This window comes from Suricata suricatta, chromosome 6, assembly GCF_006229205.1.
Source record: "Suricata suricatta isolate VVHF042 chromosome 6, meerkat_22Aug2017_6uvM2_HiC, whole genome shotgun sequence".
Lineage (NCBI taxonomy): Eukaryota > Metazoa > Chordata > Mammalia > Carnivora > Herpestidae > Suricata > Suricata suricatta.
In genome coordinates this window covers 123,043,354-123,064,975 of record NC_043705.1, presented here as the reverse complement: position 1 = coordinate 123,064,975, position 21,622 = coordinate 123,043,354, and the positions used below count along the sequence as shown (strand labels likewise).

Below are 21,622 nucleotides of genomic sequence, written 5' to 3'. Positions count from 1 at the left end.
CGCTGGAAATACAAGCCCAGCCTCGGAGCGCCTTGTGTGGTAACAAGCTCCGCCGCTGCCACGCTATTTAAACGCGGACTATGGATCCAGGAACCGGCGCTAATCAATGAGATCAAATGCGGGGGAGATGCACCGTCAATTACAAGCACTTGGACAAGTCTAACTTTTTTTCTTTTCTTTCCTTTTTTTTTTCTCCATAAGCAATCTTAGCAACGCCCAAATAAGAAGCCACCTCTAAGCAAAATAGTATATATAAAGGGAGGGCAAATATATATATATATATTTATAATTATATATATATTTATATATATAAATATATTACAGGCGTACAGGTTAACACGCGGTGAACTTTTTCTTCCTTTTCTCTTTCTCTCTCTCTCCCTCTCGTTTTTAAACGAGTGACATTGCAAAGAAGGACTCTTCCTCTCTTTTGTTAAGTTAGTGAAAGGGGTATTCTGCTTTCTTAGAGCGCCCAAGGGGGCGCAGGGACTTTGGAGAGCTGAGTGAGGAGCAAAGAGGAAGGGTGGGCGGGGGGCCGAGGGCGAGTCGGCGGCGAGGGCAAGCGCTTTCCGGCGGCACGATGCAGTCCCGGCTGGTGCTCACTTTCTCCGAGTGTGTCTTGCTCGTCTGGGCGTTGCTGGTCGGCAGCACCGGTGGCGGCGGCGGCGAGGGCGCCAGCCCCGGCGGAGGGCGCCCGGAGAGAGAGGGGCTGCCGCCGCAGAAGATCGAGGTGCTGGTACTGTTGCCCCGGGACGACTCCTACCTGTTCTCTCTGGCCCGGGTGCGGCCGGCCATCGAATATGCGTTGCGCAGCCTGGAGGGCAACGGGACCGAGAGGCGGCTTCTGCCACCCGGCTCTCGCTTCCAGGTGGCCTACGAAGACTCGGACTGCGGCAACCGCGCACTCTTCAGCCTGGTGGACCGCGTGGCGATGGCACGCGGCGCCAAGCCAGATCTCATCTTGGGGCCGGTGTGCGAGTACGCGGCAGCGCCGGTGGCCCGGCTCGCGTCGCACTGGGACCTGCCTATGTTGTCGGCAGGGGCACTGGCCGCGGGCTTCCAGCACAAGGAGACGGAGTACTCGCACCTCACGCGCGTGGCACCCGCATACGCTAAAATGGGCGAGATGATGCTCGCCCTATTCCGCCACCATCAGTGGAGCCGCGCCGCGCTGGTCTACAGCGATGACAAGCTGGAGCGGAACTGCTACTTCACCCTCGAAGGGGTCCACGAAGTCTTCCAGGAGGAGGGCTTGCATACGTCCGCCTACAATTTCGATGAGACCAAAGACTTGGATCTGGACGACATCGTGCGCTACATCCAGGCCAGCGAGCGAGGTGAGCAGGAGCGCGTCCCCCACTTCCGGCCCTAACCCAACGACTCCCCGCGGCTCGCCTTACGTAGCCGTCCTCTCCTATGCGGTGTCCACCACCCACTGCTGCACAGAGAACAGGGGGAGGTCGTGAACACGGGGGTTCGCCGGGGTGCGCGCTGTTGGCTGCGACCACCTTTGATAATCGCCCTTCGAGGCCATGGGGTGATTGTAGAGGGCCTGGGGGGAGGGGCGTCTGAGCCTGCAGCTCCCGCTCGCGCAGGTCTGACAGGTGCTGTCGAACAGCTTGGGCTTTTCTTCCTCCCTCCCCCCTTCGCCAGCGCCAGGCTGGTGATTGGGGGCGCACTCCGGTGCCCTGCTCCAACCACCGTCTGAAAACGTCCTAAGGCCGAAAGAACTTGTTGCTCAGTCGTTAACCGACGTGTCGCCCCCTTCTAGGGCGGAAGCGTCTGCGGACGCTTCGCAGCTGGCTCGCCGCTATTTGGCTAGCTCGGTTCTGCGGGTTTCCCTGGCCGCTCCTTCCACAAATCCCAGCTTTCTTCTAAAAGGTCATTGTTTCGCCCTTCTCATCCCCCCACCCCCCGTGGCCCTTATAAACGAGCTCCTGAGGTTTCCTCCAAAAATGCCTTGCTGTGTCTGGATTCAGGCTCACTCACCACCCGCACCCCCAACCCCGCCCGCGGTGCGTTACGCACCGCGGTCTCTAAAGCGTCCTGATCCAAGCTTTGCGCGCGAGAGCGCTGGAGAAGCCGGCGCTGTACTGCTTTTCCAAGTGCGCCCCTAAGTTTTCTTCCCGGGTCTGTGGAGGTTTGAATAACCACTGACGGGGACAAAGCTCAAGGTTGAGGATGGCAGCTATGGCTACAAGGAGCGGGAGGAGAAGCGGCTGGCCGCGGATACTTAATTGCGGAAGGCCCCAGTGAGGACTCGTTCAGGGCCGTATAGGCTGCGTGAAGGTGGGCTGAGGTCCCAGTATAGTGCGGTTTCCTCCTTCTGGGTGTGAAGTTTGGCGTGCACTGTGCTCAGGGAATCCTACCTCTGCTCCCCCTGGCGCGCACGCGCCTGGATTGTCAGTGGTGCAGTCCAAGCAAAGCCCTCCACGACCCCACGGCCCCACGCCAAAGAGGAGAAGGGCTGAGCCAAACCAGGGCGACTCCACGACTTGGCAAGGTCAGGGGCCTGGGCACTGGCCGTGGGACCCAGGGCAACCGGAAACGAGGGGCCTCAGGAACAGGTGATAGTGGGCACAGGCTCCACGGAGGATGGCGCTGTGGCCATCCCTCTTTCCCAGTTTGGCCACTCGTACTCAACTCGGGAGTGAACGCACTCTTTAGAGGGAAGAGGTGGGAGGTGTTGACAGTGGGGATGCACCGCCAAGTTTTGAGCGTTGAACTCCAGGCTGTCTGCGCCGAGTCCCTGCCAGACAAGCAGGCGGGACGCCCGGTTCGCTGATTATGAAAAAGGGCACTTGTGTCCAACCGCTGCGGCCTCGCCACGCCCGGCGGAGAAACCTACGGCTACGTCTTTCCCCTCTCCGGGTCCCCAGGTTACCGCAGAACCTGCAGACCTCGGGTTTCCTTGTTCCCCAGAACCTGATTCTTCAGCTCTTGGCTTTCGAGGGCTGGCATTTCCAGGGCCTGGCTTGAGAGGTCAGGAAGGGCTGGGAATTGGGGGCGTGTTACCCTGAGGGCGCGGGGCCGCGATCTGCCAAGGCCATCTAGGCTGCCGCAGCCGGGATGGTCCAAATGCTGCTGCTGGTGAGCCAGCGATTCTTGGCCTAGGGGAGCTGGCAGCCTAGATGGGGGACAGGCCCCTCAGCCTCATAATGGTGTGGAGGAGGCAAGGGGTAGAGAGGCAGGCCTGGGGGCTTCAGAGGCTCTGGGCTATAGTGATTATTTTAAATCTCAAAGCCTCAGAGCTGTTGCCAGAATTTTTTGCTGCTGCTTCTATTTTTTTCTTCCAAGTTTGAATTTAGTAGTGGAAGTTTGCTGGGCTGAACTGTATTCTTTACAGGTGATAAGGCTACCATGCTTACTCTAAAATACATTTCCAGCAGTGACTTGGTGGAAACATGTAAATATTCAGAATTATAAAACAGAACAGTTTCTCTCCTCAGTCTTCACCTCCACTCCCCATTTTTCTACCCTCAGGAGAGAAAGCTGCTTGATAACAAAGCTATCTCTGGGGAACGTAAAAAAATTTTTTAATGTCATATATTTATTAAAAAATTTTGTAATGTTTATTTATTTTTGAGAGAGAGACAGAGTTTGAGAAGGTGAGGGGCAGAGAAGGAGGGAGACATAGAATCTGAAGCAGGCGCCAGGCTCTGAGCTGTCACCACAGAGCCCACATGGGACTTGAACTCATGAACCATGAGATCATAACCTGAGCAGAAGTTCGAGGTCGGAAGCTTAACCGACTGAGCCACCCAGACCCCCCAAAATGGTTATTTATTTTGAGACAGAGAGAGAGCAAGTGGGGGAGGGGCAGAAAGATGGGAGTGGGAGAGAATCCCCAGCAGGGTCTGAGCTGTGGGCACAAAGCCCAATGCCAGGCTCTATCCCACAGACTGTGAGATCATGGCCTGAGCCAAAATCATGGCCTGGGTCGCTCAACTGACTAAGCCACCCAGGTGCCCCTTTCTGGGGACATTTTACTAATCACTCTTACTTCTCCATAAGTGGTTGAAGTGTTAAATAGGGCTTCTGTACCAATTGACTCCCAGAGCACCTGCCTGGCTCAGGCATTCACTAACCAAACAGGTGGGCTGCTACTAAACCTCAGTACCTCAGCCTCCTCAGGTCAAGTAGGGGTTGGTTGGGGTATCCCATCTTGGGGATGCTGGGAAGGTTAAATGGGCTAACGCGCGGAATGTGCTGAGGCGGGGCTGGAATGTAAATGTGAGGTTTTATTATAGTTATTTTTATTTTATGTATGTGATGGTAATCACCCTTACAGAGGTGAGGCCATGCGGTGGGGAAAGAACCTTGGGAGGGGAAGCAGTGCTCTGGCTTTGGCATCTCCACTTAGTGGCTGCATGGCCTGGGCAAGGCACTTTCTCTGCTGTAGAACTTCTTCCCTGAACCGGTGGTTTGGTTCGATGAGAATCAGGCCTTTTCACACTGATCCTGGGTTTGGATTTGTGTTCATTAAGATATGAAACATGTGACTGACCACATTTTTGTCCTTGAAAACTCCATGTTAAAGCTCAGAGACTAGAGAGCCTCCCCTTCCCCCCGAGTTTTGCAGATAACATTTTTGGCACATTTTTTGATCTTCAGTTAATCTTTATTATTTTTTAATGTTTATTTATTTCTGAGAGAAAGAGAGAAAGCATGAGTGGGAGAGGGGCAGAGAGAGAGGGAGACACAGAATCGGAAGCAGGCTCCAGGCTCTGAGCTGTTAGCATAGTGCCTGACACAGGGCTCGAACTCACCCAACTGTGAGATCACCACCTAAGTGGAAGTCGGACACTTAATCGACTGAGCCACTGAGGCACACCTGATCTTAAGTTCATCTTTAAAAACATATCACAAATGTTTGAATTTCTTAATGGGTAAAAACTGATAATACCACCATCTCAAGTAATAACGTGACGAAAATGTCATTTGGCCGTGTGCTGTACTGTAACATGAAGAACTGAGGGACATTAATTATTCCCTTTAGGGACTTTGCATTGCAGTCAATAGCTAAAAATTTCCCCTCCTCTTTTATCTTTAGCCAACATATATCATCACCAAAATACACACACCTGAGTATATATTCATAAAAAATAATGATCTTTAGTTAAAATTGATTCAAGTCTACAGTCCGCTGCTGTCCTCAATATTCTATACTCAGCAATAAATTTAGTTTCAAAAAAGCTAATTTAAAAATAAAAATGTTTTCAAGCAATAGAGGCCAGTAGTTGTTTTGTCTACACATCTTCTGAGATGCAGAACCAGAAGTATCTCACACACCGCCCCCCCCATTTTTGTGTGAAGAACTGTAGTGTGATCCTTTTAGTTATTAATATGTTATTAATCTGGGCCTGCATAGCAACTGTAGAGATAATGGTATTTAATCAGTACAAGAGTCATTTATTTTTAGAAATAGCCTGGGGTAAAGGACCAAGTAAGTGGTAGGTCAGCAGAATTTTTGAGCAAAGAATGCATGATAAGTGTAAAATAACTATCACACAGCAGGGGAAGAAAGAAGCATTGTTAGCTGTAGCGTAGCAAGTCTGAAAGCCTTTGGAGTAGATGGAACTTTGTGAAAAGCAAAAGTAAAAGGGCAATCTCGGGGCGCCTGGGTGGCTCAGTGGGTTGAGTGGCCAACTTCAGTTCAGGCATGAGCTCACAGTCTGCGAATTCAAGCCCCACGTCGGGCTCTCTGCTGACTGCTCAGAGCCTGGAGCCTACTTCTGATTCTGTGTCTCCCTCTCTCTCTGCCTCTCCCTAGCTAGTACTCTCTCTCCCGCTCAAAAATAAAATAAAAACATAAAAAAACCTTAAAAGTGCAATCTCTATTTTGCAAATGAAATTCGGTGTTGTATAGTGTAGGAATAGCCAGAAAGAAGTATTTTTTAAAAATATTAATTGTATGGGAGTTAGTTATACACTTACATAGTTTAAAAAGTCAAAAGGTTGGGTGCTTGGGTGGCTCAGTGGGTTAAGTGTCCGACTTTGGTTCAGGTCATGATCTCACGGTTCATGAGTTCGAGCTCTGCATTGGGCTCCATGCTGACAGTGCAGAGCCTGCTTGGATTCTCTCTCCTCCCTCTCTCTCTTCCCCTCTCACCCCCAAATAAATAAATAAACTTTAAAAAAGTAAGATTACACAAGGCTTATTAGGAACAAGAATTTCTTTTCTCCTACTTCCCATTTACCACTTCCCAGAGGAAAGTATTTTCAACTTTTGCAGCTATTTCTGTAGGCATTTGACTTCAGACCTCCAAATAACATGTTACTTTGATTATTTCAGTTTTCGGACTTCTCTCTTGCCATCCCTGTGGAAGACGATAATTTAGTTCTCTTCTACCACGTGTTAACCACACACTCAAGCTTTTCCCTGCAGCCATCCTCTCCAGTGGTCGTGTGAACATTTTTGGTTAGCTCAGCATTCAGGGTCTGTATCATTATTGCCTTTTAAAGGCTATTTGTAGTTGGGTCATATAGGCTATTCCAATGACATTTCCTTTCTTGTTCTAGTTTTCCTTGCGTTTAAAAAAAGTCTGTTTTTGATTGTTTGCTTAGTTTCCTATGAACTTATAGCTGAATTATCTATTTACTCTATTTGAAGTCCCCTGAGATGTTATTATCTATGCAGTTTGCCCGGCTGTCAGTCTGGATTCTTTCTCCAACACCCCCTTGCATCTGCCATTGCCTCCCCGTCTCTCTGACTATATCCCTATGTGTTCACCTTTCTTGGCTTGTGCTCTTTGTTTTGTGGAGCACATCCTTTAGGAGCTTTCTCAGAAGGGGTGAATGAGAGCAAAAGCTTGGTACCTTTCATGATTGAAAATGTCTTCATTCTACCCTTATACACTATTGTGGAATTCTAGGTTGCAAATCATGTTCCCTCAAGATTTGAAGGATTGTCTTCTAAATTCCACTGTTGCTACTGGGAAGCTTGAATCGATTTGGATGCTTGACCTGTTGTTTGTTATCTGTTTTTTTTTCCTTAAAAATTTTAGAATTTTCTTTTTGCTCCCAATGCTTTAATATTTAAAAAATTATTTTATTTTATTAAAAATTTTTAATGTTTATTTGTTTTTGAGAGAGAGAGAGAGAGAGGCAGAGCACGAGTGGTGGAAGGGCAGAGAGAGAGGGAGACACAGAGTCCAAAGCAGGCTTCAGGCTCTGAGCCCTCAGCACTGAGCCTGGCATGGGGCTTCATTTCATAAGCAATGAGATCATGACCTGAGCCAAAGTCAGATGCTTCACTGACTGAGCCATCCAGGCGCCCCTAGAATTGTATTGTTTTGATGTTCAATGCAGGTTTCCTGGATCAAAACTTTACTTTTCTTATCCTTTTTATCCTATTTGCTACTTGTCTTTTATCTGTTTGTTTGTTTATTTATTTATTAAATTAAAGTTGGTTAACATAAAGTGTTGTCTTGGCTTCAGGGGTAGAGCCCAGCAATCATTTCTTATATGACACCCAATGCTCATCCCCAAAAATGCCCTCCATTGCCCGACATCCATTTAACCCATCCCCCTACCACCTCCCCTCTAACAGTCCTCAGTTTGTTCTCCATCTTTAAGGGTCTTTATGGTTTGCCTCCCTGTCTCTTTTTATTTTATTTTTCTTTCCCTTCCCCTGTGTTCATCTGTTGAGTTTCTCAGTACCTACATATAAGTGAAATCATATGATACCTGTCTTTCTCTGACTAATTTTGCTTAGCATAATACACTCTAATTCCATCCATGTTGTTGCACATGGCAAGATTTCATTCTTTTTCATCACTGAGTAGTATTCCACATCTTCTTAATCCATTCATTAGTCTTTGACATTTGGGCTCTTTCCATAATTTAACTGTTGTTGATAGTGCTGCTATAAACATTGGGGTGCATGTGCCCCTTGGAATTAGCATTAAAATATTTTTAAATGTTTACGTATTTTTGAGAGAGAGAGAGAGAGAGAGAGAGACACAGAGTGCAAGTGGGGGAGGGGCAAAGGGAGATGGAGACGCAGAATCCGCGAAGCAGGCTCCAACCTGTGGAACTCGAACCCACAAGCTGTGAGATCATGACTTGGGCCAAAGTTGGCCACTTAACTGGCTGAGCCACCCAGGTGCCCCTCAAATCAGCATTTTTGTATCCTTTGAATAAACTCCTAGTAGTGCAATTGCCGGGTAGTAGGATGTTTCTATTTTTAATTTTTTGAGGAAAAAAATTCACTTGTGAGAGTGACTGCACAAGTTTGCATTCCCACCAGCAGTGCAGAAGGTTCCCCTTTCTCCACATTTCACCAATCTTTGTTGTTTCCTGAGTTAATTTTAGCCATTCTGATGGTATCACCTGTCATTTTATTTTTATTTTATTTTTTGCCACCTGTCATTTTAAAGAAGTTCCTCTTATTTAGATGTTCCTTTGACTACTCCCCAGATTTCTATTAAGTTTTGGTTTCTAATTTCTGCTATCATATTTTTGATTTGCAGCACACGACATATCTTGCTTCACTTTCATGACATAACATCTCTTTTCCCTTTTTGAAACAAATATTTATTTATTTAATTTTGAGAGCAAGCGAGCAGGGGAGAAGCAGAGAGAGAGGGGGAGAAAGAGAATCCCAAGCAGATTCTGTGTTGAGCCAAAACCAAGAGTCAAATGCTTACCCAACTGAGTTATCCAGGTGCTCTGAAATATGTTTTATTACTGGTAAAACCTACTGGAAAATATGGATTTAGATTTGTTGCCAAGATGGCCTGTTTGCTATTATTTCTCCCCTAATATGTGCCCTCTGCAAGTAGACCTACCATAAAAAATGAGGGGAAAAAAAGGCTGGGTCCAGCATGACATTTTTGTTTTCAGACTCACCGATCCAACAAGTTACTCCTTTTCCTTTGGGGTGGGGGAGGGGAGAGGGGTAAATGAACGTCCACTGAGAGAGATGAGGAGTGCCGCTCTATTAGAGGTTGCTCCAGATGGACACCTGAGCCTCGGTTATGCTACCTGCACTGGTCCTGGTTCTCTGAGTTGACTTCTGTCGCTACCCCTCTGCACTGCTCTCTGCCATTCTAAGAGTGATTGTAAGAACATGTTGCGATAGAAGTCACTTACAGATGACACTGGGAATCAGATGGTGGAGGACGCCATGGGACATCACAAGGTCTTTGGCAAGGAGACAGAAATAGAGCAGAATGATGAACATTCCATCCAGAAACTTGGGATCACATCATCACCCGCTCTTTTAGAAACTTAACAGTTTGAAAAAATTTACTATTTATATATTTAACTATACTTAAATACAGCACAAATTGTCTTAACTGACCTTCATTTTAGCAGCGTGTAGGATTAGCTGAAGCTCTCTTTTTCTCTATACACTTTGTTGACCGTTGGTCAATGTTGGTAGTTGTATACTTCTCCTGAGTATGCCTACACTCTTCTCACACTTGTCCACATCCTTTCCAAGAGTTGTTGCCAAATCTGTTTATACCACTTGTACTTATTATCATAAGTATGTAATTTAATTAGTTATTATATAAACTGATGAAACATGAGTAGGAAGAGAAAGTTATTTTAGTGAAAACTATTTTAAACCTTCTGACAGATTGTATAAAGGCAAGTTGCTAAAAATCGTTGCTGTTGAGTTAGGCATGAATGAAATAGTGGTAAGAGATTAGGGAACAGCCTTCAGATCTAGAAGGATTCTGCATTCTCTCTGCTCTGCTGGTGCCTGCAAGTGCTTGTTCCAACTTATACTGGATGATAATGTGCATTATGGATTTGTTTTATGCAAGAAAAAACAATATCCTGCCCATGAACTTGGAAGTTAAGATTTCCTTTTTGAGGGGCTTCTGAGCGGCTCAGTTGGTTAAGCAGCCGACTCTGGCTCAGGTCATGATCTCATGGTTTGTGGGTTCGAGCCCCACATCCCGCTCTGTGCTGATAGCTCAGAGCCTGGAGCCTGCTCCAGACTCTCTGTCTCCCACTCTCTCTGCTCCTCCACTATTCCTGCTCTGTCACTCTCTCAAAATTAAAGAAACATAAAAAAAAAAGGTTTCCTTTTTGAGAATTTAACTACATTGTCAACACAAAATGGATGAGAGCTAAAATAATCAAAATTGGGGCATCTGGGTGGCTCAGTTGTTGCACATATGACTTTGGCTCAGTCACGATCGCAACATTGTTGGGTTCGAGCCCTGCATTGGGCCAGTTGCTGTCAGTGCAGGGCCTTCTTGGGATCCTCTGTCTCCGTCTCTCTCTGCCTTTCCCCTGCATGTGGTCTTTCTCTCTCAAAAATAAATAAACCTAAAAGAAATAATCAAATGCTTAGATAGACACACTGCTGCTGTGGGTCACTCTTGCCCAACCCAAGCAGGTAGTGACATTTTAAAAAAAGAATGTGTCTGTCAGAGAGTTTGGTCTTAGTGGCGATGGGAATAGGGAGAAGGAGATAGGCCAGGACTGTAAAAATAGACAAAGAAGTGATGGAGGGGCAAGAGCCCGTCCAGGACTTGGGGAAGCTTGCGCTCCAGCCTAAGGTCACAGCCTGCTCGGTCCTGGGCCAAGTAAAGCACTCGCATGGATTCTTAGGGTTATCAGGGCCTGATGCCTTTGGGTGCCTGAATCCTTCAACTGACCTCCCGGATTCTGATTTCATCCTCACTAACATTCTACTTCTTACAGTTTGGCTTCTTGGTGTGCCCAGGTACATGCTGACACAGATGTGTTCGTGACCATTTTGGTTATCACTGAAATTAAGTCATCTGCATCTCAAGGTATCCAAACACATCTGAGTTAGGGGTCACCTGGGTGACACAGTCGGTTAGGTGTCTGACGTCGGCTCAGGTCATGATATCATGGTTTGTGGGTTCAAGCCCCACATTGAGCTCTGTGCTGACAGCTCGGAGCCTGGAGCTTGCTTTGGATTTTGTGTCTCCCACCCACTGCTCCTGCCTGCTCTCTCTTTGTCTCTCTCAAAAATGAATAAACATTAAAAAATTAAAAACAACCCCCAAAACATCTAAGTTAGGTTATTGGGACCCTGTCCCCCAGCAATGACTCTATTCTTCATGTGCTGACTGAATCAGGTTCTGTATGCAGGGTTGAGAGCCAGGCTCCAGACTGTGATCTGTTGATGAAAAGCTGTTGAGGGCTCCTGGTGGGCAGGCAGCGAGAGGCCCCTGGCCTTCTGCTGGGGCGCACTCTTGGAATCTGCGCTCTTTGAACTTGTCCAGCCTCGGCCTTGTCCTTATTGGCTTCTCTGCGGGACTCTGTGGCTCTGTTGTCATTTCAGGGTCTAGAATGGACTCAGAGCTAAAACTAGGGTCTAGGTCATAATAAATGATGAAGAGTTTCTTTGAAAACTTCCTTGCTAAGGTACCTTGGAACTTGAAAATTTATACCAAATATATAACACTATTTCTAGGCACAGACAATACCTACCCTTGTAGGTATAGACCTTAGGAGAACTGTACTGTTAAAACTAGTTCTTCAGAGCTTTTAGCCTGCACCCCGAACCCTTTTGTGGTAACAAATGTCACAGTCATGATGGAACACTTTGAATTAACATGCACGGTACACAGAACATCAAGTGCATAACCCTTCCTGTAGGTTTGTTTTGCGTCTTTCAGTACCCATGCTTTTACAGAGAACGTATACATGGCAGAGGGCTGCGTGCCCGGTGACACCTTGGTTATAGCCCCCGGGCCTCTCTAGGCCTCCTCTTTCTGTGTACGCAGCAAAACACAGTGGCCTGGGTCATGGGGACCAGGGGCCATCAACGGTGATCAAATTAGCTGGATAATGGCCAGGCACCCACCTCACGCTACGCTGTTGTAGCTCTTAGGTGGCAGGAAACAAAGTTCTGGAGCTGTTGAAAGCTTCTCAAATTTGACAAGTGTGGGTATAAGTTGGGAGAACGTGAGGGGCCTGAAATTCTGTTAACTGTTTCCTGTATAGGTTGAGACAGCTTGAGAAAAATGTTTCAAGATTCAGACAGTTTGCACTCATAGTCTAACAGGAGAAACCTAACAGAGGGCCATAGGGAGGGGAAGGAGGAAAGAGGGTTGGGGAGAGTGGGACACAAATCATGAGAGAATATTGAATACTGAAAACGAACGGGGGGGGGGCTGAGGGGGGAGGGGGAGGGGGGAAGGAGGTGATGGTCACAGAGGGGGGCACTTGTGGAGAGAAGCACTGGGTGTTATATGGAAACCAATTTGACAATAAACTACTATTAAAAAAATTTAGACATAGAGAGCTTACACCACTCACTGCATGCTCTGATTTGCCAAATGACTGTTCCCCTTCAAACCATTCCGTTTGCTTCTTCAGGAAGAAAAATGTATTTTCCATGGTATTAAGTACTAAAAGCAGTTGACACACTTCACTGGTTTATATTGGGCAAATCTAATGATATATTTGAAGTATTTTAAAAAGACTTTATTTTGAAATAATTCTACACTTTTGGAAAAGATGTAAGAAAGTATAAAAAACTTTTGTACAGCCTTCACCCAGATTGTGACCAATTATTAACATTTTGCCACACAGGCTTTCCTTCCAAATCTCTCCCCTCCTCCTACTCCTCCCTCTCTCTCTCTGTCTCTCTCTGTCTCTCTGTCTCTCTGTCTCTCTCTCTCTCTCTCTCTCTCTCTCTCACACACACACACACACACACACACACACACACACACTGACCTTTTTATGGACCATTTGAGAAGTAGGGCCATCATTCTCCCTTACCCCTAAATACTTGTCTGTGTTTCCTATGAAAAGGGCATTCACTTACGTATCCACAGTATAAATATGAAAAGCAAAACCTTTAACACAGATGTAACACTGCTATCTAATTTATAGACTTATTCAAATTTCTCCAGTTGTCTCAATAATGCCCTTTATAGTGAAACTTTTTTTACTATTTTTTTTAAGATCCAGAATCACACTTGGTATTTAATTTTCTGCTCCTACACTGTTTAGTGTAGAACATTTCTTCCGCTGTCTTTGTTCTCATGAAACTGATCGGGGTTATGAACACAGTACAACTATTCTATAGGCTGTCCCCCAAGCTGGTTTTATGGCCTCTTGCCTGATTAGATTCGTGTTGCCCATTTGACATTTTGGTTCCTGGGTTTTGGCTCATGAGTGTGCTCCCATGGCTGGTGATGTTGGCTTCCATCATTTGGTTATGCTGGCGACCGCTGGCTTTCTCTACTGTAAGGTTTCTGTTCGTTCCCTTTGTAATTAGTAAGTCATGAGTGAGGAGATGCTTTAAGGGCTATGTTAGGACCCTGTCCCCTTCCCCTGGTTTCTGGTCCTCGCTCTCCTCTGGGAAGGGGCGTTTCACACATGCTGCTTGTTCCTCCCTCCGCAGTGGTGATCATGTGTGCGAGCAGCGACACGGTCCGGGGCATCATGCTGGCGGCGCACAAGCACGGGATGACCAGCGGAGACTACGCCTTCTTCAACATCGAGCTCTTCAACAGCTCCTCCTACGGTAAGTGCGTTTCCCGTCTCCCCTCCCTCGCAGGTGTCAAAACGAGGTCATGAGAAACCAGAGATTTGAATCACCTCCGTAGATTTGGTTCCATAAGAAGGATTTTAGAAATCTGTGATATGAACACTCCCGAGACTTCTTGTAAGTTCTCATGCTTTTCTTCTCTGAGAACTCAGCAAGCAGGTACCCCGTCCTGGTGAGGGTGACAGACTTGTTCCGGGTGAGGATAGCCCCCTCCCGCCCTCCAGATGGTCAGAAATCCTGTCCCTAAAGACCCCTCTTCAGTGTGTTTCCAACTGCAGGTTGCCACCACGATTGACTATAGAAATAATGTTCGTGAGACTTGGGCATCATTTTTAATAGGATAGACTAGAATATATCAACATAATAGAACATGTCAAGGTGTATTATTTCATAAAACTTTAATTTTGGTAATATAATTGCATGTGTGTGTATGTTTATGCATGTTATGCACATTTGTAACGGGTTATAGTGTGAAAATCAAACAGCCATTACTGTAAATTGAGGTAAAGCATTTTGAAAGCTATTGCTCCCAGCACTTCTTCCTTCCAGATTACTGCCCATTAAGCTTTTCCTTTGTAGAAGTTTGAGATCCACCAACACATATGATTGAAAGACTACAATTAAAATTTTTTCAAAACATTTACGTATTTTTGAAAGACACAGACAGAGAGTGGGCAGAGGAGGGAGAGAGAGTGAGAGAGAGGGAGACACAGAACCTGAAGCAGGATCCAGGCTCTGAGTTGTCAGCACAGAGCTTGATGTGAGGCTCAAACCCACAAACCGTGAGATCATGACCTGAGCTGAAGTTGGACACTTAACTGACTGAGCCACCCAGGTGCCCCAAAAGAATATAACTTCTTAAAATGGATGTGGGGAAGTTCCCAGTGTTTCTGTGATGAAGGGTGTTTAATAAATCCATGAAGATCACAGGTACAAAACATTTCCTCCATATGTGATTAGGGCTCTCTCTGAAGGAGACAGCATAGGGCAATGGGACATTTTCTCAAATACTGCACCTTGGCTGCTCAAAACTGAGCAATTATAGAGAATTGTAAGTGTACTTATTGCTAATGGCTTGTTTATGCTGAGCTCTACTTCCCAGTTCTTTCTGTTGAGATACAGTTAGACAGACAGACAGTTAAATCTTGAAGCATCCACCTCAGTTCCTGCTCCGATACCCTGGCTTACTCAAGCAACCCGAGCAATAGAGCATTGCACATAAACAGATAATAAAACACAGCTCGCACAGGGATAAACAAAATTTGATGAAACAAAAGTAGCGTCTGCTTCCTGTAGTGGATAAGACTGGAGATTTGAGGCTTTAGGATAAACACCCATTTTTTTTCCTCCTTGCTGCCATGGTTGTCTTTCCCCTTCTCTTTGCACAGGCAGAGTGGTACTTTCACTTTTTGACCCCCAGATCAGCATGTTATTGCCTATAGCATTGAGTTCACTGAGATAGTGGTAGAGACTGGTGAAAAATGAAAACCATTTATCCCGAGTGTTCTAAGTTGGTAATACAAACACAGTATATATTTGGAGAAAATGATGTGAATGCACATTATGAATGGGCCAGTGCAATGCAAATATTAGGAGCTGGAATTTCTTGCATCCATAAGTAAAGCTTGTGTTGCTTTTCCTTGCTAATTGTAATACATGAGTATTATAGAAAATTTGAGAAACATAGAAAATCATAGAGAAGAAAATAAGTCACTATAATTCTGCCCAGCTAAATATATATTGATAATATATAGAAGTATGTACATTTTGCTTATTTTATAAAAAAACAGGGGTGCCTGGGTGGCTTAGTCAGTTAGGCTTTCGACTTCAGCTCAGGGCATGATCTCTCAGTTCATGGGTTTGAGCCCCGCATCAGGCTTGGTGCTGACAGCTTAGAGCCTGGAGCCTGCTTCAGATTCTGTGTCTTCCTCTCTCTCTCTGCCCTTCCCCCACTCACACTCTGTCTCTCTCTCTGTCTCTCAAAAATGAATAAACATTAAAAATATTTAAAAATATAAAAAATGTACAAAAATATTTTTCAATAAAAAGGTGAGACTATTTCAAGTGTGGCTACATAGTATTTTATTATGCTGATATGCCACATTTATGTAAATAGTCTGTTATTTTTCAATATTTATGCTGTTCTCAGCTTTTTACTCTTAAGAACAATGCTATATTGAGTGGCACATGCATATGCACATAGTTATATGCATATATTATCTGTAGGATAAGTTTCTTGAGGTAGAATTTCTGGGTAAAAAGTTTTCAGTTTTGACAGATAATGCCAAGTTGACCTCTAAAGAGGTTTACCACTTTATGCTTTCGCAACAAGCTATGAGATTGTCTGTTTATCTGTATCCTTACATCATCTAACTTTTAAATTTTTTTGTATATTTGAATTTCTTTTTATGTCCACAGCAAAGTTTTTCAGCTTCTTTATTTATATTTGTACTATTCTTGTTGAGTTCATTCTTTGATATGTTTTCTGATTGTTATTATGATGGTGATCTTTTCCCATTGCATTTTATAATCATAGTTATTATGTAGATAAGCTATGAGTTTTTATTTATTTTGCAAGAATTCCACATATTAAATCCTCTGTTCCAGTGGTTATTATATCATTGTCCTATAACAACAAGATTTCCCCTTCATTTTGACAGTTGAGTATCTTATTTTTCTTTTCTTATTGCATTGGCAGGAACCTCCAGAATGATATTATATTAACAATGGTGACATGTTAATTTTTGACTCCTTCAATTGAAGTAGATGTTAAAGTATCCTTTCATTTCTAGTTTATTAAGTGTGGTTTTAAAAATTGGAAATGAGTGGTGAATTAAAAGTATACTTGACATATACTTTTAATAAATTTCCTAATATTGAGCCATTGTAGTATCCTTGGAATTAAGTACACTTTGTCATGATGACTTTTGTAGATGCATTGCTGATTTTAATTTTTTAGAATCTTATTTAGGATTTTTGAGTCTATATTCATGAGTGAGGTTGGACAGTAGTTTTTTTTTTCCTTGAGGTGGTATTGCCAGATTTTAATATCAGGTTTATATTAGCTTTATAAAATTAATTGGGACGCTTTCCATTGTTTTTGTGCTCTAGAACAGTTTATATACCATAAGAATATTCCTTGAAAGATGGAAACAATTCAACTCTGTATCTGGACCTAACTTCTTTTTAGAGGTAATTTTTGAAAAACTTAAAAAAATAATTTTGAAATAATTTTAAGCTTATAGAAAACTTGCAAAAATAACATAGAAAGTTCATGTATTTCTTTTATCCAGATTCCTCTGTTAACAACTTAAATAACCATAGTGCAATTATCAAAATAAGAATGTTAACATTGGCACAATACTACTAACTAAACTACAAGTCTTATTTGAAATTTACTACCTTTCTTCCTAATGATCTTTTTCTGTTCCAGGATCCAATCCATTTAGTTGTTGTTAAAGATGAACTTTACCAATCTGTGATATTTTCTTAATCTTTGTCACTTATGACCTGACACTTTTGATGAATTTGTGATTTTGTAGAATGTCTCCCAGTTTGGATTTTTCTGTTGTTTTCACATGGTAAGATTGAGTTTATATTTATTTGGCAAGAATCCTACAAAAGTGATACTGTGTCCTTCTCATTGCATTGTATCAGTGAATGATCAGTGTATAGTTTTGGGTCAACTTTTTAAAGCATATTTTTCCCTGAATTCAGTTTTTCTGCTTCTTTAAAATTTAACTGCAGAGTTATACAGTGTACTTTACACAACCCACAAAGTATCCTTGGTATTTCTGACTAGGTCCTCTTTGTTTTTTACCTGATGGTTGTCAGGTTTTGGGCTCTGGCATCAGTCTCTCTGAGGGCCTGTGCTCTTGGCAAATTGATGCAACCCTGTCCTCCCCCACAAGTCTTAGTTTCTTTTAATGATAATAGTAGTACTTACCTCATGGCCTCAGGCTGAGGAATAAATGAGGTAATGTATGTGAGATACATAGCAAACTTCTTGAAATGTAATGAGTGTTTAATAAATCTTAGCTTTATTATTAGTCTTAGTTTACTTGGATGGTTACAGTTATTCAAGAAATGGTAAGTTCATACATTTTTCTTGGTATAGATAACTTTTATAGATAGGTTTAGGCCATACATTTTGTTAACAAATTAACCAACTTTTATCTAATACAGCCTATGAATGGATGTAGGTGCATTAGGAATTACATCTGCATGCAAGAATCCCACCTATAGCGAATTAAACAAACGCAGAGCTTTATCCTCTCACCTGTCCAGAGGTGGGCAGTCGAGAGCAGAGATGGTGGTTCCATAGTGTCATCAAGGATGCAAACTTCTTCTGTTTTCTGGCTCCCTTAATCTTAGTGAACAGTATCCATCCTCAAGATCACAGGATGGTGGCTAGGACTCCAGGGATTGTGTCTAGGCAAGATGAAGGTGGAAAGAGACTATCTCGGTTGACTCAGTTCTGTTGGAAGGTCTCTCTGGAAAACCCTCTTATTAACTTCTGCTTATTTATCATCTGCTGCTCCTAGTTGTGAGGGATGCCAGGAAACGTGTACTTTCAGCTGGGCTCATCATTGCCTAAAATCAATTTAGGAATCTATTACTCAGGGAGAAAGAAGAATGGATGCAGGGAAACAAATGTCCACATTTGCCAGAGACTCTAATCTGTTTCCTCCTCAGAGTAGAAGCAGTAAACAGAATCTTATGGCAGGCAGGGGGCCTGGACCAAGGTTCTGGTGTCCATCACCAGTAAAGGGTCTTCTCTGAGATTTTGTGCCGGAGGAATCAGATATATGTTCAGGAAAAGTTTTTCAATATCCTCCTCTCCTTGTGCTTCCTGACCCAAACTCTGTACCTGTTCTAGGAAAAGGCTCTCTTTTAATTAATACTTAACTTGCTATTGGATTAAAAAACATGGATAGTGTATCCATATTTACTGATTACTGGATTGTTTGGTCTTGATGAATATCCAAAAAAATATCAGATTTGCCCAAATTATATTGTTACAGGAATTCAGGATATATTATGGGGGAGATTCAAGTGATGGAAAATAAGACTGAAAGATTAGGTTTAACAAGATCTAGAGTGAAGATAATATATCTATTGCCTTATAGAGTTTTTAATAGCACCTCCTGGCATTCTTATTCATTGGTGTTATCTTCTTTGGATGTACGTCAGGTGGTAAGTTATTTGGGTGATCCTGTCCAGGACTGTTAAGATTACTGTAGAGCTTTCTTGACTTCCTCATGAACTCAGAGGGCACTAATTAAGGTGAAGATGGAAGTAAAGTAGAGCTAGGTGGTGCACATAAATTGCCTTGCTGAAAGTGGAAAAATGGCAGACACATTGAGGAGAGATTAGATTTATTATATTTTGCTATAAAAATAATATATGCCCGTTGAAATGAGTTTGCAACAATGAGAAAAGAAAAAAAATTCTCATACGATCTTTGAACTGTAGCATTTAGACACTTCCTCTTCTGACCTTTCTTTTGTATTGCTTTGTTTTTAACATTTTTGTGGTCCCATTGCATGTTCAGTTTTAAAGCTTAGAACACCCCAAACTCTGATGAAATGAATGTAGAGCAGGTATGGCTTGGCACTGGAGTTTGGGGTCTGGCTTGCATTTCAATACTGCTACTGTTGTTTATTAGCTAAATGAATTGTGGTACCTTATTTCCTTGAGCCTCAGTTTCCTCATCTGTAAGGTGGCTCTCATACTTAGATCTTCTTCATGAAGTTTTTGTGAGGAGTAAAGAAGGAAATGCTACAGGCAATGCCATTCACAATGGAATCACCCAGTAAGCGGTGCTGTTATTACTGATGGGAGCAAAACTGGACCAGCCTAACTCATGGCAAGCGTGTAACACCTAGACATTGGGAGAGGGTGGAGTGAGGCAAGGTCAAGAGCCTATAGCTATGCAGCCAGTCTAGATGAGCTCCAGGCACTCCTTTCTTGGACGTATTCTGTAGTGTCTCAGCTAGTTATCCCCGTGTGGGTGCCTTTTGCCAGCACCAGCTCCCCGGCTTCAGGAATGCTGAGTACAGGGCTTGGTGGTCAGCAGGTTACTTCCTCTTTCACAAATACTCCGTGTCCTTACTCTAAACGCTAGCTTGGGACTCCATGATGTTTAAAACAAAACAAAGCAAATTCACTTTCCTCATTCCTGAAACAGCTGCAAAGAATCACCTTCCCTGCCCTACTTTTCACTAGCAGACTTCGCTTTCATCTTCTTAATCCCTTGCTCAGGACCACTCAAAGAATATGACATTAGTGCTCACCACTCTGGAAGTGCCATCATTCAGGTCACCAATGGCCTCACTTATCAAAGCCATTGGCTTACCTCAGAACAAGCCTTTGTGCCTCTAAAGAGCAGTGCCGTCCAGTGGAACTTTCTATGAGGCTGCCTGTGTTCTGTTCTAGGTTGCTCAGTTTGGTAGCTACTAGCCACATAGCTATTGAGCACCTGAAATGTGGCAAGTGCGATTGAGGAGCCGAATTTTAAATTTTATTTAATTTTGATTAATTTAAATGTAAATGGTCACATATGTGGCTGGTGGCTGCTCTATTAGGCAGCACAGCTCTAGAGAATTCTGTATTGTTTCCACCCATTTCTTTTTGAATGTTTATTTATTTATTTTTTAAATGTTTTATTTATCTTTAATACCGAGAGAGACAGAGCATGAGAGGGGGGGGATAGAGAGAGAGGGAGACAGAATCAGAAGCAGGCTCCAGGCTCTGCGCTGTTAGCACAGAGCCCGATGTGGGGCTCGAACCCATGAACGTGAGATCATGACCTGAGCCGAAATCGGAGGCTTAACTGACTGAGCCACCCAGGCGCCCCATCACCCATTTCTTTTTGGAAAACCTGTTTTTTTTTCTCTTTCTTTTTAAATATAATTTATTGTCAAATTGGCTTCCATACAACAGCTGGTGCCCATCACCTGCTTTCCTCTCTCCCCCTCCCCCAACCCTGATTTTCTTGATTTTGGTGGTGCAGCATTCTTTGGTTCTCTGCTAGCTCCTCTCTGTCTCCTCTTCCTCCTCCAGTCCACTAGGAACAGCATCTGCAAAGTGTCTGTGCTCAACCCCCCTCCCTTCTCTCTTATCTAACGCAGTCACTCCCTGGTTTCACTTGAAACCATCTGGAGGGGCGCCTGGGTGGCTCAGTCGGTTAAGCGGCCGGCTTCAGCTCAGGTCATGATCTCACAGTTCATGGGTTCAACCCCCACATAGGGCTCTGTGCTGACTGCTAGCTCAGAGCCTGGAGCCTGCTTCAGATTTTGTATCTCCCTCTCTCTCTGACCCTCCCCTGCTTGCACTGTCTCTCTCTGTCTCTCAAAAATAAATAAAAAGCATTAAAAAAATAAAAAAAGTAAATAAGAAACCGTTTGGAAATGGCATCTGACACTCTCTAGCACTCACTCCTTCTTCTGGCTTCAGACCACTATCTCCAGCCTGGTGTTGTCGCTTGGGCATTCTGTAGTGAGTCACCTTGGGTCGACCGTGACCCTGACTGAAATCATTACCATTTCGACGTCATTTCCCTCCTCCTCCATCTGGCTCTGCTCTTTCCTTTAATAACATCCCGTTTTCCTTTCCTCTTTGGCATCATCAATGACATGCCTCCCTTTCTGTTGTCCCTCACTCCCTCTTGAGAGTCTTGAGATTCCTCTTGCACTGTCCTCTGCTTTCATTCTCAAGGACTCTCCCTCTTATGATTGTAAAATCAGTAAATACTTATTATTTATAATTTACTAGATTCAAAAAATGCAAAAAAAAAAAAAAAAGAAAAAGAATAGAAAATTTGCCTGTAATTCTGACAACCCAAAGAACCATGTTTAGTTTTTTCGATGTGTGACTTCCTATTTCGAGAGGTCACAGCCTCTCGTGACCTCTTGCCTGGATGGCTGCGGCTGTGAACCTCAGTGTCTCCCCATTCTAATCCACTGCTATTTCCCAAGGCATGATACTGATCATGTCATTCTTCCGTTACACTCATAAATCTCCAGAGGCACCCAGTTGTCTACTGAATTAAATTTGTCCTCTCCGATGGGGCATCATGCCAAACCAACTCTGCTTTTCCAGTTTTCAACAAGCTGGGTGTGG

General features: G+C 43.9%; 1 protein-coding gene across 2 annotated transcripts in view; it reads left to right on the top strand.

Moving 5' to 3' along the window:
- The first annotated feature begins 580 nt into the window (after window positions 1-580).
- Window positions 581-21,622, top strand: part of NPR3 (natriuretic peptide receptor 3) — a 69,551-nt gene continuing 48,509 nt past the window's right edge. For both annotated transcript variants that reach the window (XM_029941537.1, XM_029941535.1), the window contains exons 1-2: window positions 581-1,337; window positions 13,352-13,474. In XM_029941537.1, coding sequence (XP_029797397.1) covers window positions 581-1,337; window positions 13,352-13,474 — 880 coding nt within the window. The remainder of the gene's footprint in view (window positions 1,338-13,351; window positions 13,475-21,622) is intronic.